General features: G+C 40.7%; 3 protein-coding genes across 3 annotated transcripts; all 3 read left to right on the forward strand.

Annotated features, from left to right (window-relative positions):
- Nucleotides 1–578: 578 nt before the first annotated feature.
- LOC105024936 (solute carrier family 35 member F4) lies at nt 579–5,236 on the forward strand. Its single transcript, XM_034293458.1, has 6 exons — nt 579–888; nt 1,194–1,413; nt 3,065–3,190; nt 3,267–3,459; nt 3,557–3,646; nt 4,036–5,236. Exons 1-6 carry the CDS (start codon nt 587–589, stop codon nt 4,284–4,286), a joined length of 1,182 nt encoding a protein of 393 aa, XP_034149349.1. The 5' UTR covers nt 579–586; the 3' UTR covers nt 4,287–5,236.
- A 706-nt stretch (nt 5,237–5,942) lies between these two features.
- Nucleotides 5,943–7,965, forward strand: znrd2 (zinc ribbon domain containing 2). Its single transcript, XM_010895235.5, has 4 exons — nt 5,943–6,056; nt 6,465–6,616; nt 6,867–6,951; nt 7,163–7,965. The coding sequence occupies exons 1-4, from the start codon at nt 5,978–5,980 to the stop codon at nt 7,612–7,614; spliced, it is 768 nt and encodes a 255-aa protein (XP_010893537.2). The 5' UTR covers nt 5,943–5,977; the 3' UTR covers nt 7,615–7,965.
- Nucleotides 7,966–9,639: 1,674 nt separating this feature from the next.
- Nucleotides 9,640–12,642, forward strand: fam89b (family with sequence similarity 89 member B). The gene is made up of 2 exons (XM_013134348.4): nt 9,640–10,510; nt 10,747–12,642. The coding sequence occupies exons 1-2, from the start codon at nt 10,259–10,261 to the stop codon at nt 11,023–11,025; spliced, it is 531 nt and encodes a 176-aa protein (XP_012989802.1). The 5' UTR covers nt 9,640–10,258; the 3' UTR covers nt 11,026–12,642.
- Nucleotides 12,643–14,292: the final 1,650 nt, after the last annotated feature.

The raw sequence follows: 14,292 nt of genomic DNA on the forward strand, positions 1-14,292 counted from the left end.
CTGCAGGGTGAGTAGATTGAACAGGTTTCTCCTAATGACGCTACATCTACTACATCTACTACATCTACTACATCTACCAACTCTATGTGCAATTAACGGTGTGCAGTAAGTGTGGCATAACATACTGCAATAGAATATTATTTATCAGTTTCACTTCTTTTAGATAATATTTATACTGTATTGAAAAAGCACACACATCTAAGACTGCATGTTGTTTTTTAGTAATGAAATTATGTGAACAAAAATAACATGCAAAGACATTCCTTCAAGTAGAAGTTCTTACTAACAAGGCTGTTAAAAAATATCTGCACAAACTTTCAAATTAGATATTTGTTGTGTATGTAAACAATTTCTGGGATCTTTTATTTCTTCTTAAGAAACGAAGAACCAACATTACAGAATGTGTTTAAATTTTTGTCCAATTAGCTACCTTTCCCTTAATTACAATTCTATTAATTACCTTTCCCTCTGAAATCAGATGTTACCTGTAAGTGTAGCTTTTTGCACCATATCATCTAATACAAAAGGATCATTTCTCTTGATTTGCCATATAGAAGAAGTCAAAAGACAATGTGGGACCCAGGCCATGGCTGAAGATGGGCAGCCAAGAATGAAGACAGAAGAGTGTTCGGAGGACAGTCAGGTCTGCTATGCCTGCTGCTCGCTGAGAGCAATACGTCGGGCAGTGTTGGGGCTTTTACTTGGGTGTGGTGTGGCTCTGGCATGGGCTGGGGCTACACACTGTGCCAAGCAGTCACTGGGGCAGTTCCCTGCCCCCTTCTTCATGACCTGGTTCTGCGGTGCATGGAACATCCTCCTGTTCCCCCTCTACTACCTGGGACATACATTAGGGGCAGTGGAGTGGCAGTGGCCCAAAGCCCACTTCAGGTAAAAAAAAACGGTAGAGTAATCTGACAGGACCCTGAATGGAAGGAAGTCTTTATCATGTTTTTTGTTTCAACTCTCATCAAGATTGTTTCACTATGTTTGGATAGAGAGTTGAAAAGAGACTGTATCGGAGTTCACCTATTGCCACAAACGTTGTACAAAACAAAGCAAAATATTTTAAGTGTCTTTGTGCTTTAATATCGATTGCTCTGCTTTAGCTAGCAGATAAACAAACACATCGAAATCAACCCTGCTGTTTTTCCAGGGAAGCTAATCAGGTCACCAGGTGTCTTTGTGTGTCTCAGGCAGTGCAGTGGCTTCCTGGTGGCGGAGGACATGACAGTGAGAAGGCTCCTGAAGGGTGCTGCACCATTCTCTGTGCTGTTGAGTCTATCGGGCTACTTATATCTCCTGGCCCTCCGACGCATCTCAGCAGGTGACGCTAGCGCCATTCTCTGCTGCAGCCAGGCCTTCGTTTTCCTACTGTCCTGGATTGGACTCAAAGACCGCTTCATGGGTGTGAGGGTGAGGGTGTCCACTTTGTTGGTACTGGATGAGCAATGTTTTGTTTACTGGACACATTCATGTATTTTGAGGCTGTTTTTGTTTCCATATTAATGTGATTGCTGGTTTGTTTGTAGTACTGCTGGTTTGTTATAGAAGTGATGGTTTGTTGTAGTATTACTGGTTTGTTTTAGAAGTGCTGGTTTGTTGTAGTACTGCTGGTTTTGTTTTGGAAGTGCTGGTTTTTTGTAGTAGTGCTGATTTGTTGTGGTAGTACTGATTTGTTGTGGTAGTACTGATTTGTTGTGGTAGTACTGATTTGTTGTGGTAGTACTGATTTGTTGTAGTAGTGATGGTTTGTTGTAGTAATACTGATTTGTTGTAGTAGTGCTGGTTTTTTGTAGTAGTGCTGTTTTTTTGTAGAAGTGCTGGTTTGCTGAAATGTTAAGGGGACAGAGTGGATTGGCAGCAGGTCTTACATCTTTTGTGGTAAAATTGAGTAAACATAGAGTTAATGGAAATGCAAATCTGTCATGAAACTACAGTATACAGCGATCAGCCATAACATTAGGACCACCTCCCTAATATTATGTAGGTCCCCCTTTTGCCGCCAAAACAGGCCTGACCCATTGAGGCATGGATTCCACTAGACCTCTGAATGTGTGCTGTGGTATCTGGTACATTAGCAGCAGATCCTTTAAGTCCTGTAAGTTGTGAGGTGGGGCCTCCATGGATCGGACTTGCTTGTCCAGCACATCCCACAGATGCTCGATTGGATAGAGATCTGGGGAATTTGGAGGCCAAGTCAACACCTTGAATTTGTTGTGTTCTTCAAACCATTCTTAACCATTTATGCTTTGTGGCAGTGCGCATTATCCTGCTGAAAGGGGCCAATGCCATCAGGGAATATTGTTGCCATGAAAGGATGCACATGGTCTGCAACAATGCTCAGGTAGGTGGCATGTGTCAAAGCAAACGTGATTCTTCAGACCAGGCCATCTTCTTCCATTGCTCCATGGTGCAGTTCTGATGCTCATGTGCCCATTGTAGGTGCTTTCGGCAGTGGACAGGGGTCAGCATGGGCACCCTGACTGGTCTGCGGCTACGCAGCCCCATACGCAAACAAACTGCAATGCACTGTGTGTTATGACACCTTTCTATCAGTACCAGCATTAACTTTTTCATCAATTTGAGCTATAGTAGCTCCTCTGTTGGATCGGACTACATGGGCCAGCCTTCACTCCTTACGTGCAATAATGAGCCTTGGCCGCCCATGACCCTGTTACCAGTTCACTGCTTTTCCTTCGTGGCACCACTTTTGATAGGTACTGACGACTGCAAACCGGGAACACCTCAAAAGGGGCTGCAGTTTTGGAGATGCTCTGACACAGTTGTCTAGACATCACAATTTGGCCCTTGTCAAAGTCGCTCAGATCCTTACGCTTGCCCATTTTTCCTGCTTCTAACACATTAACTTTGAGGACAGAATGTTCACTTGCTGCCTAATATGTCCCACCCACTGACAGGTGCGATGATGATGGGATTATCAGTGTTATTCACTTCACCTGTCAGTGGTCATAATATTATGGCTGATTGGTGTATGTGCGTTAACGAGCAGTGCTCCATTTCATCAGGGTTGAGCTGTACGTGTCCTATCTTTTATCTCCGACAGATAGTGGCCGTCATCCTGTCCATCACAGGAATCGTCATGATGGCCTACGCTGACGGTTTCCATAGTGATTCAATCACGGGTGTGGCCCTGGGAGTAAGCTCAGCATTAACCACTGCCCTCTACAAGGTAAGCTCCTGACTCCTCCACCGACCATAGACTTGTCTGACTAGGCGTGCATATTCACGTTGTTGTTTGTGTTCAGGTGCTGTTCAGAAAGCGAGTGGGCGAGGTGCAGCCGGGTGAGGCCAGTGTGCTGCTGTCCTGCGTGGGGCTGTGTAGCTGTGTCCTCCACTCCTGGGCTTGTGTTCTGCTCTACCTCACACACGTGGAATACTGGCCCCCAACTCAGTCCATTCCCTGGGACACAATGTGCATGATGGCCACCCTGTTTCTCGGTAACACCCTCCGGCTAATTTCTGTCCAGATTTCAAATGAGTTCATTTGAATGTCGGTTGCTAACGTTTCCTTTGCCCTAAACCCTACCCCTTTCAGTGTTCAATGTGTTGGTGAGTCTGGGGAGTATGATTGCCTCCCCGGCCCTCATTTCAACTGGAATGTTACTGAGTATCCCGGCTAACACAGGTACCAAATATTTCTACAGCTCTGGAATAACTTAAGAGACCACTGCACCTTTTTCTATCCTTTCCAAAAAAAGTCGAAAAGGAAGGTTTTGAGTGAGGAACAGAAGGGTTCAAATTAAGAAGCACTGAATTTGCAGTGGCCTCTTAATTTGAACCCTTCTGTTCCTCACTCAAAACGTTCCTTTTCAACTTTTTTGGAAAGGAAAGAAAAAGGTGCAGTGGTCTCTTAATTTTGTTTTCCGGAACTGTATGTGTACGTATAACACCTCAGAGATAATTCAATTAACAACAGTGTCATGAGAGATCTTCGTGTCTAATTTCATGCAGTCAATGTGAGCTCCCCAGGCAGTATTCTACTCTGGCTGACCTCCCCTTTCTGTGTCTCCATAGCTGTGGATTTTTACGTGTCTGCGGCCCGTCCAATCAGCCAGGTCAGAGTGTCTGCAGCGTGTGTCATCGGGGCGGGCTACCTGTTACTGCTGCTCCCAGAAGGCTGGGATGACAGTGCTTTCCGCTGGATAGATGGTCTGTGGCGAGGAGGATGGCAGGCTGACAGTGAGGTCGGAGATGAAGCAGGAGCTGATATAGGAGCCAATGCAAAACACAAGACTAAACCAGCAGGCATTGCTGCCTTAACTTGACTCTTTGGTTTTCCAGGGGGAAACTCTGTGTCAAAAACCTCTTGAGAAAATGTAACCATTGCCTGTCTTAGCTTAGGTGCCGGGTGACCCTATGAACCACATTGTGGATGTTTTCTTACCAGGCTACAGTAAAGATCTGAGATATGTTGAAGATACCTACATGCCATTGGTCGCGGTTTTTCACCCTGAGCCAAGTTGCACACATTCACACTTTTTTGGGAATGTTTTCTTTTTCTGCCGACTAATGAACTATTCGACAAGGAATCCTGGACATTTTCCCATTCTTCATTTTACACTTCCCTAAATCTGCTTTGGATTTAACACAAAGATTGTTTGTTTTTGTGAGAATATAAAAGAAGACATGAGTATATTTCAGGCCTTTGGCTTACTAAACATTATGTTGTTTGGTAAGCACAAGATGTCATATTTGTGTTAACCCCCTATAAATCAGGATTGGATGTTAAATGTGGACTGTTGCATAAGGAAAAAATGACATTAATTAATATTAGTTGAAAAGATGTTACAATTATTTAATGCCTCTTAACATACTAACGCTTAAATATGCCATCATTTAGATATCTTGAATTACAGTAATGTCAGTTGAGTGGCCACTGCCACTGGTCCCATGACCAAGGTGAAGAGAAATGGCCTTACAGCAAGCTGAGGGCAGACTTGTCTCATGACTCAAGATAGAATACAAGGGCTGGAGTTCCACCCTCTGGCTTTGAAAGAGCATTATAGTGTTTTGACCCATGAGCAAAGAATAGAACAAATAACTCTCTGTAACACCAATAACACATAATCCCATTCAACCCTATTAAATGACCCTTTAAGAAGCAGTATCCCTTGGTGATTAAAAGGTTTTGATGCAATTTAATGGGATTGTCTTTTATTGGTCTTAGATGAGATTAGTTTGAATGGTAAATATTATTAAACCATCTAATTCAGAGCCTGGATGAACACATTTTGATGAATTTTTTTTTTTTACTAATTATTGGGTCCACACAACAAACCTATTAATAACCTTTGTAATAATCGAATGAATGTCAACTATTTTTAATATCCTTTTTCTTTACCAGTATAAATCATTGGGATTTAAGTCTCTCTAAAAGTGTACTATTCTACAGTGCTATAGTGACCATTACCTTGATTGGGTTTAGCAGCCTTTTAGCTAAATTGTCATGGTACTCCACTGAGAATCCATCAAAAACTAGTGATTTTACCCTTCTATTGGACTTTAACCAACTTAAGGATAAAAATTATTTTATGAAATACTTTTTCATCTGACAATGTAGACAATACTATATAATTTCAAAAGAAAATGCTTTAACACCTTCAGTACACAGAACAGAAAAGATGGAAGTTAATTGATGTTAATGTAGCCGAAACATGCTGTTGTGCTAAATAGGGATGTGGCTCATATGAAATAGCCTACTGGCAAGTGATTGGCCAGTAGTAAAAAGTATCAGTTTCAAATTCCTTGCCAAAAAGTTTTTGACGTTGTGCACATGAGCAAGGCACTTAACCTTACTTGTGTCAGGTAAATGACGTAAATGTGAAATTTTGATACTATAAAAATAATGCATTAGTCTTAGATCAGTGATTTGTCTCTATGGGTTGGACTGTTCTGAGCTATACTCTTCCAGTACAGCAGGTGGCGGTAGCGCAGCTACCTCAAACTTGGTGCACGCATGTGTACACTTCTGCAAAGAAACGGCGTGCAGCAGCCAACCAGGAGGTATAGCGGTAGAATCATGGCACTGAACGCAGGTAAATTAGACAGTTGCTTTTCTTTAATGTTGATGCTTTATCGGTAGGCTAAATAGCACGTTTATATTCTTAATAATATTTCAGCATGGCACACACCATTTATGTGAATATTGGTGTTGCCCGGAAGCCCCTTTTGACAGCTAGCTTGGTTAGCTTAGCTAGCTAACGTTAGCGAGCTAGTTGTTTTCATTTAACGTGCCGGTGTCTCCAGTTTAGTTAACACGACCTGGCGTGATCATGACACTGGCTTACAACTGTAAATATCTAGTTCACTGGTATATAAGGTTTAATTGTTAGAAAATGGCTAACTACCTGGTGGTGTAGGTAACTAGTCATCCAGCTGTCTACATCATGACTTGAGTTCTCATTTCGGTTTCCTCTACTCGCACACCATGGTTTCCCGGTCAGACGACGATGACTTCGAGTGGACACCCCCTTCAGAATCTGAGATGAAGGTTATTCATGCTCAGCGGGAACGACAGGACAAGATAAGCAAGCTCATGGGCGCCTACCTTCTCAAAGGCTACAAGATGTTAGGAGAATGCTGCGAGCAATGTGGGGTAAGTGGGTGAGAATGCTGATAAATCTAGGTGACATAGCCTATTTGATCTTTGTGCTCTGGGTAATAATTAATGACATGTACAGAAGTATGTTTGAATGGATTTAGACCAGCTAAGTAATGCGTCTTAGAACTGAGTGGATACTATGATATTGTGTTGGGAGATTTTAGTGAGTGTCTAGGTATGGTAACTAATAATGGGTATGACATTTGATCTTAAATAATTAAATAATTAGTATTTGTCTCTCCAGACAATTCTACTTCAGGACAAACAAAAGAAGAATTACTGTGTTGCATGTCAGGAGTTGGATTCTGATGTAGACAAGGACAATCCAGGTAAGTGTGATTAGGGCTAGGATCATCTGTGTTCCCTCAAGATAGGAGTTCCCTAAGCTAACTGTGGGCCCTGTTTACAACTCATTTAACATTAGTTCTAAACTGAACATTGTTTTTAAAAAAATTTTATTTAATTAAACTTTGTTCCCCAATTGTCTTGCCCGGTCTTCCTTCTCTTCTATCCTGCCATTACTACTCTTTTCTCATTCAGCTCTGAATGCCCAGGCTGCCCTCTCTCAGGTCAGAGAGAGACAGCTGGCCTCTCAGCCGGGACCCCAAGTTCAAGCCAATGACGCCCTTTCGAGTGATTCCCCGCTCTCCATCACAGGGCAGCCCAGACCAGAGCACTGTGAGGGTGCTGCGTCAGGACTGAGAGGACCCCTACCTCCATCGGCCAACCCATCCACTGCACCCATAGTGACTCCCAACTTCCTCCCTCCGTCCATTCCCTCCATCCAGCCAGTCCAGGCCCCCGCCCCCCTGGTTGCCCTTGTTCCTCACCCAGCCCTGTCCAGTGCTGAGGAAGCAGTGCTGCACAAGCTGCGGTGGGCCACGCAGGAGCTCCAGCACTCTGCCTCAGTAGAGGCCAGCATCCAGCTGTGCAGCCTGATCCGCAGCTGTGCAGATTCACTGCGCAGCCTGAAAGAGCTCCACCAATCATGAGACTGAGCTGAGGGCGATTCTAAAAACAGAAACAAGGCATAAACACACGCTGCTTGATTCCCTTTGCTAAGGTTTTGTGACGTTTGAAAGGCCTACCCTCTAACGGTATAGGTTATTGTAATAAACTTGGACAACTTTCTCTGAATGCATCGTTTGCATTTTGGTTATACATTGCTGTTTTTGGTTTGCATTCTTCAATGTGGATTCAAGGTAAAGTTTTGAACAGACTTGCATGATGAGAATGGGCACTTCTGAGTGGTTGAATATCTTTAACTAAATAATAGTTGAATGGTGTTTGACTGATTGGTATAAATGTATTTCAGTTGTTTATAAAATCAGAATTTATCCACATTACAAGTTCTTTGTGGTTATTACTTTATTTGAAAATGAATTTGTTTTATGTGGCCCTATAAAAGTTGACAATTTATGTTGAGATTTTTGTAATTTAGCTGACGCTCTTGTCCAGAACTACCACCACCATTATATTCACAATCATATTTCTTATAACCTTTTCAGACATGGACTGTGGCGCCTCAAAAGTGTTGTGTTTGCAGCGTAGTTGTTCATAAAACGTCCTATTATCAGCAAATTCCGCAGCAGTTTTGAAATATATCTTCTTTTTTAGTGTATCAAGTTGTCAATGTTTTTTGTTTATTGGTGACAAAAATGTAGACAAGAATTTTCGGTTGAAGTACGTTCAGCTAGCTGGTTAGCAACATAGCTAAGAAATACCACACCTCGTCATTGGCCACCGTCTCGGTTATCGGATGCGTGTTTATTTTCAATGACATATTTGCTCTATATTTTTTGTTAAAAAAATTACACATCTCTGATGTGTTTACTAGAAATCTAGCTGCCCTGCTTGCCTTGACAGTAAAATAAAATGGTCATTTTGATATTATATGATGTCTGTGCTGTCCTGCAAGTCAAATTTCGCGATTTGCAACTTGTCTTACATTTTCAAAGTATTTTTTTATTTGCATGCCTTTCTATAAAAATCGGTGGTCAGCTAGCTGAAAGAGTTTTTAATAGTAAAACGTTTCCTAGTGCATTTACATGTTGACTTTCGTCACTAGGCAACCAGAACCTTCAATCAAATCTGGCTGCCTTATAACGATCGGAAGCTCGACTCTTTCTACTGACTCGGATCTTGTCGTGTCGTTCAGTAAAAAGTTCGATTATTTCGAGTAATTGTGTTCATTTGAATCAGTAATGCCTACTGCCCCAGCCACCCCCCACCCCCACCCAGGGCCAACGAAAACTCATCATAATGCCGTCTTCTCTACTTAAGCAAACGCTTGTTTTACTCTATGATTTATCACTGTCAAATACTACATCATTTACTTTAAGCAATGCATATAATTATCTGTTGCAAACATGCTGCTTTCTAGATAAACTTTTCCATGAGAAAGTCAAACTAATAGCTGTTGGACAGAGAGTAGGCTACTGAGCTGGAAGCCAGCGGTCAGGGTAGAACTCCGATGGCAAACAATTTTTTGGGGATGTTTTCGGCACAACCCTGGCAAAAGCAATCGTTCTGATTACTGCACTTTTACCCCGGTCCCTAAGTGGTCCTTTCTCCGGCCTGTTCATATAGCCTTGTCTCGCCCTCCCAACTCTGCGGTCGGTAGACCAAAGACACCGGTACTTGGGAGTAGTCGAATGTGTGAATTTAAAATCTTTACTGTGGTCTTAAAATGTTGCTGTTAGTGAAGCTACGATTTTGGTTAGGAGTATTTAGGATACAGTAGTATTTATTTATTGTAATACTTGCTTAGTCGATGCAGCAGTCTGCTACTGGACAAATGTGCGTTTATTTATCATTATTTAGAATTTAAGTAGCTTTAATATTAATACATAAATCCAGTTTAGAGCAACTGATTTATGAACCAATGTACGAGAGTTTTCAGTGTTTATTTTTTCTCTTGAGAAGGTGCTGAATGTATTGCAAGAATATAATATAACAGTGGCATCAACATTATATACTTTACTTCCTCGTTACTATTCTTCATGATTTCTTCAGGACCTGGTTCTAGTTTTCTCTATAATCAAATATAGTGCGTGTTTTTGACAGCTTAGGTGCGGTACAGAGCACCGGCATCGCAACGATGAAGTAGGACGGGGCGGGGAATATAGAGGCGAGCTTGTCAGCTGAGACAAAGAAAAGCGTTGTGAGAAGCAAAGCAAGGAAAAGCAAGCATGATTTCACCTCCATATCAGTGATTTTACTTAGGTTATTAATGTTTTCATTGTCGATGCTTTCATCCACCACACGACGGATAATGTGTGCAAGGCGCTTCTATTGTGTTTTTGATGGGTCGTGGGACATACAATGCGATTCTAGGTGAAAAAACCTTTTTATTGAAACAATTTGTTGCATTAGATTTCCCTAAATCCTACATCCTGCGTGCTGCTCTGTTCTACTAATTTAACGCTAATTGTTGGTAGAAGTATATGCCTTATCTTGGGCCATCTATAAAGACTACAATTTAGAATACGTGGAAGCTTGCTTCTATTACGCTCGATATGCATTTCATTTAGTAGCCTATTCATGTCGTTTACATATGTTTAGCTAGTATATATTGCATATCATTTACGTAGCCTAAAGGTTTTTTCCGAAGAGGCTTTTATAAAGATTTTGAAAATGAACGGATTTCAGTCAACCCCTCAAGAATGTCTAGGGAGCGTCTGTTCAGTCGAAGGACTACCCCCTTTGCCAAAAGGCCTCAGCGGGATCCTTAACTCCAGTGGCGGCTCATGGAGGGACATCGAAAAAGTATATCGTAAACTGACCCGCATTCAGGCGGACATCAGCAAGTCTAGAGTGAGCGACTCTCTCAGCCGGTGCAAGCCCTCAAGTCTGGACGCCGCGCTCGCTTTGCTGCGAAAAGAAATGGTATGAGAACTATTATGCAGACTATTCAGCAGATATATGTTGTTCTATTCCTGTTTCATTTGTCACTGATTTTTATTTCAATATCACAAGCAAACAGCAACATTTCGAAGACATTCTAGAAAATGATTTGATGTTACATCAAACATTTACAACTGGAATCATAGCTGTTTTTACGCAATTGACAAGTGCTGTAATAATGACTGCAAATACGGCCGCTCTGTTCCTATTTGTTTAAGGTGGGCTTGAGACAGTTGGACATGTCTCTGCTCTGTCAGCTTTGGTCTCTGTATGAGTCCACCCAGGAGTACAAAGGAGCCTATCAGGATATCTCGTCCTCTCTGATGTCTGAGAACACATTTACAACTGAAAATTGTTACTCTGAGGAAGAGGATGATGAAGAAGACAGCGATGGTGAGAATGTCCCTCGAGATCCACCTGGCACTGCACTGACTCTCCAGCCCACTGAAAACTCTCGGGATCAGTGGATCAAAGAGTCTTTCCATATTCCCTTATAAATCGACAAATGTTTTTCTCAGAACGCTGTTAAATGTTCACATCTAGGTTATTGGCTGCAAAGCATATTCATATCGCATTATTCATATGCAAAGAACATATTTCATCACAAAAGTGGCTGACATTTTATATTGCAAACTTTCTTTTTTAATATACAATCTTTAAAATACCTTGCTAATAGTTATTGGCTGATTGTAAACTTGAAATGAAAGTTAATATTTCTAATACTGGATACATTTGAGGTGTTTGAATTTGGTGCCCTTTGTCGCCAACATCTGGATGCTAGTCGGTTACACAATGCCTGAAATTAATTGGTCTCCAATCAAACGTAAGATTGTATAGGTCTTTGTCTTGTAACTGTCTTGTAAATTGCATGTAGAATTTCAGGATTGAATGTAGACAGCCACATATAGTCAAGCATATAAAACAGTTTTGTTTGTTCTTGGTGCAATTTAATCTTTCTACTTTCGTAAAATAAAGATGCAATGGATATTGTCTAATAAGGAGTACCTCGCCTAATAACGCTACTTCATTTGTCTGGTAATGGACAAGCCTGAGTGGTTTGGTTGAAGTGGACAGAGTTTACCCATCCATTCTCTTACCTTTACTGCGCTGATGGTTCGCCTGTAGCCTAATGATCTGATTTGGCTGGGAAGGGTTTACTGGCTAGCTCCTTACCACTAGATGGCAACATTTCTTGTGACATTTGTAATACCTGAACGCTCGTCAATGTTATGCAGAAAATGTACCGTTTTTATTTTTAAAGATCTGAACGTCTACTACTATGAAATCAGAGACTTTCAGCTCAATTACTTATATAATGTTGCTAATTTATAAATATTTTGGTAATGACAAACAGGCAAAATAAGTTCTGTATGAGTGCTTCTAAGAGTTTTGATTCAGTACATCATCACGCTCCAACTGTTTTTCCAGTATAAACAAACCATTCTATCCACCCATGGGCTTATTAGGCAATGATTCCGTTATCTTCCTGGGAGGAGTCACTGCATAGAGATGGTTAGAGGTCTTAGACAATAGGAAACATGTTCTCGCTTGGACATCGTCATTGAAAACAGCCACCATTTTAATGTAGTCAACTGGGTGGGACTTGCAAATTCATTTACTCATCCCTCCTGATGACCTGGCTAGTACAGTACCAATTAAATTTTGGATCCATCTCCTCATTCCCTTGAATCTGTGCATCCAAACTTTTGATGTACTGTACATTACACAAACATTATCCCAGCATAACCATAATAACATGTGTAATCCCAGTGTAATGTGAGTACTAGGACAGTCTTTGCTACTATTCATTTTATGTCTTCAAAGACATCTAAAAGCTAGTCTACAGATCTACTAAGCACCAGGAAATGACTAGTTAAAAACAGGAAGCCCCCTACATCCCTTAGACATCCATGTTTTTTTTCCTAATAGCCACAGTGCAAGGCCATCTCTCAGTACCCTTTGTTAATATTTAAAAAATGTCAGTCTTTCATATTTAGTTCCTGTTTTTATTTTACAGTCTTTTACTTTCCTTTTAGAAAGTCCCATGTATTTTTCTTTTTTAGACCCCCAGATGCTATGAATAGTGTTAAATATACTTTATAGACTGTTTGGACATCAAAGTATCATCCTGTGTGTGTGTGTATATATATATATATATATATATATATATATTGGATAGGATTCGGATTATATACAGTTCCGGAAAACATTTTGAGACCACTGACCCTTTTTCTTTCCTTTCCAAAAAGGTTGAAAAGGAAAGTTTTGAGTGAGGAACAGAAGCGTTAAATTTGCAGTGGTCTCTAACCCTTTAACCCTTCTGTTCCTCACTCAAAAACTTCCATTTTGACTTGTATGGAAAGGAAAGCAAAAGGTGCAGGGGTCTCTTCATTTTGTCCAGAGCTGTATATATTTATTTATATATATAATCTGATTGAAGTGTTTTTTTTCTAGATCTAGATCCAAACAACTGCTACTATCAACAATGGTTCTTGTGATTTGGTTTTAGAGTAGAAAAGTTTGCATTACCACTGAACAATTATTACCACTGAATTAAAAATAATTTTAATTCAGTGGTAAAAAAAATTACCACTGAATTAAAAATGATTACTTCTCATTGCAAGTGATTGCCTGGCTTTATATCTCTCAGACACTAATGAATAATGAGTTTTTTTCTGCTTGAGTCACAGTAAATGACATGTTAAGTCATGACTTGCACATCCGCTTGTTGCACCCAGGCAGAACACTCACTCTGTCTCCGAGAACAAGGTGGGGTTGAGTTGGGAAACACAGCTAGCCAGCTGTCTACCTCAATGATCTCTGCCCTGAATGGAAGTGGATCCTTTTTTAGTTCCATATATTTGGTAATAGAACCCTAAACATACTTACACACAAAAAATCCACAAGATCCTCAAAACATTGACAGAACATCTTACAGCCTTCTTATGCATTCTGTCTCAGTCACTGTTGTCATGAGGCTGTTTTGAACAGTTGAAAGGAACACATAATACAAGCTTCTACTGGCATATGGATTCTAGGGTTCTGATGAATCACAAGTGTGTTACTTCCTTATGCCATGGCCCCAGCTGCCTCTGTCTGTCCATCCTTCTGCTTCCTAAAAATATACCTCACACAGCTAGGGAAAATCCCTATGTTAGGCTGCTCCTAATAAGCAGTGGACTACGACATCACTCTTCATGGAAATCCATGCATCATTTTGTTGTTCAATGTTTCTGGGCCCAAACTAATTCACAAAGCTTGTAAATAAGTATGGACATTATGGTCCGGTTTCACAGACAGATTAAGCCTAGTCTAGGACAAAAAAAACAAGCTCAATGGAGTTTTCTACTGAACCTGATTTTTTAGCCCTAGACTAGGCTAAATCCGTATCTGTGAAACCGGCCCAAAGAGTTATTCCTAAAATAAATATAACATTTGGATTAAGAAAGCTTGAAAGGCTACACTATTCCCTGTTGAATTCATGAGCAGTTTGGCTAAACAAATTCAGGCCAACAGAAAAGACGTTAATGAATCTGATACGCTTCCCATCTTATTACGTTGAATAATTACGATTTTGAAGTTGGGATAGCCAAAGCATGTGAAATACATTCGCTTTGGTATCTGGTTTAACTGTTTAAGAGAAATAATAAAGCACAGAGAGCTATATCCTATATATAATAAAGCTCCCTATGCTTTATTATTTCTCTTGAACCGTTAAGCCAGATACCAAACATTTCAAAAATCGGTATATATATATTGATTTT

This window comes from Esox lucius, chromosome 7, assembly GCF_011004845.1.
Source record: "Esox lucius isolate fEsoLuc1 chromosome 7, fEsoLuc1.pri, whole genome shotgun sequence".
In the NCBI taxonomy this organism is placed as follows: Eukaryota; Metazoa; Chordata; class Actinopteri; order Esociformes; family Esocidae; genus Esox; species Esox lucius.

Bases quoted from the DNA above. Each gene is read 5' to 3' on its own strand.
- LOC105024936 (XM_034293458.1), top strand. From the start codon at position 587: ATGGCTGAAGATGGGCAGCCAAGAATGAAGACAGAAGAGTGTTCGGAG. The intron at 889-1,193 runs GTAAAAAAAAAC...TGTGTGTCTCAG, and splicing joins TGGCCCAAAGCCCACTTCAG to GCAGTGCAGTGGCTTCCTGG. The intron at 3,647-4,035 runs GTACCAAATATT...GTGTCTCCATAG, and splicing joins GAGTATCCCGGCTAACACAG to CTGTGGATTTTTACGTGTCT.
- znrd2 (XM_010895235.5), top strand. From the start codon at position 5,978: ATGTGTACACTTCTGCAAAGAAACGGCGTGCAGCAGCCAACCAGGAGG. The intron at 6,057-6,464 runs GTAAATTAGACA...TTTCCCGGTCAG, and splicing joins AATCATGGCACTGAACGCAG to ACGACGATGACTTCGAGTGG. The intron at 6,952-7,162 runs GTAAGTGTGATT...TTTCTCATTCAG, and splicing joins TGTAGACAAGGACAATCCAG to CTCTGAATGCCCAGGCTGCC.
- fam89b (XM_013134348.4), top strand. From the start codon at position 10,259: ATGAACGGATTTCAGTCAACCCCTCAAGAATGTCTAGGGAGCGTCTGT. The intron at 10,511-10,746 runs GTATGAGAACTA...TATTTGTTTAAG, and splicing joins CTTTGCTGCGAAAAGAAATG to GTGGGCTTGAGACAGTTGGA.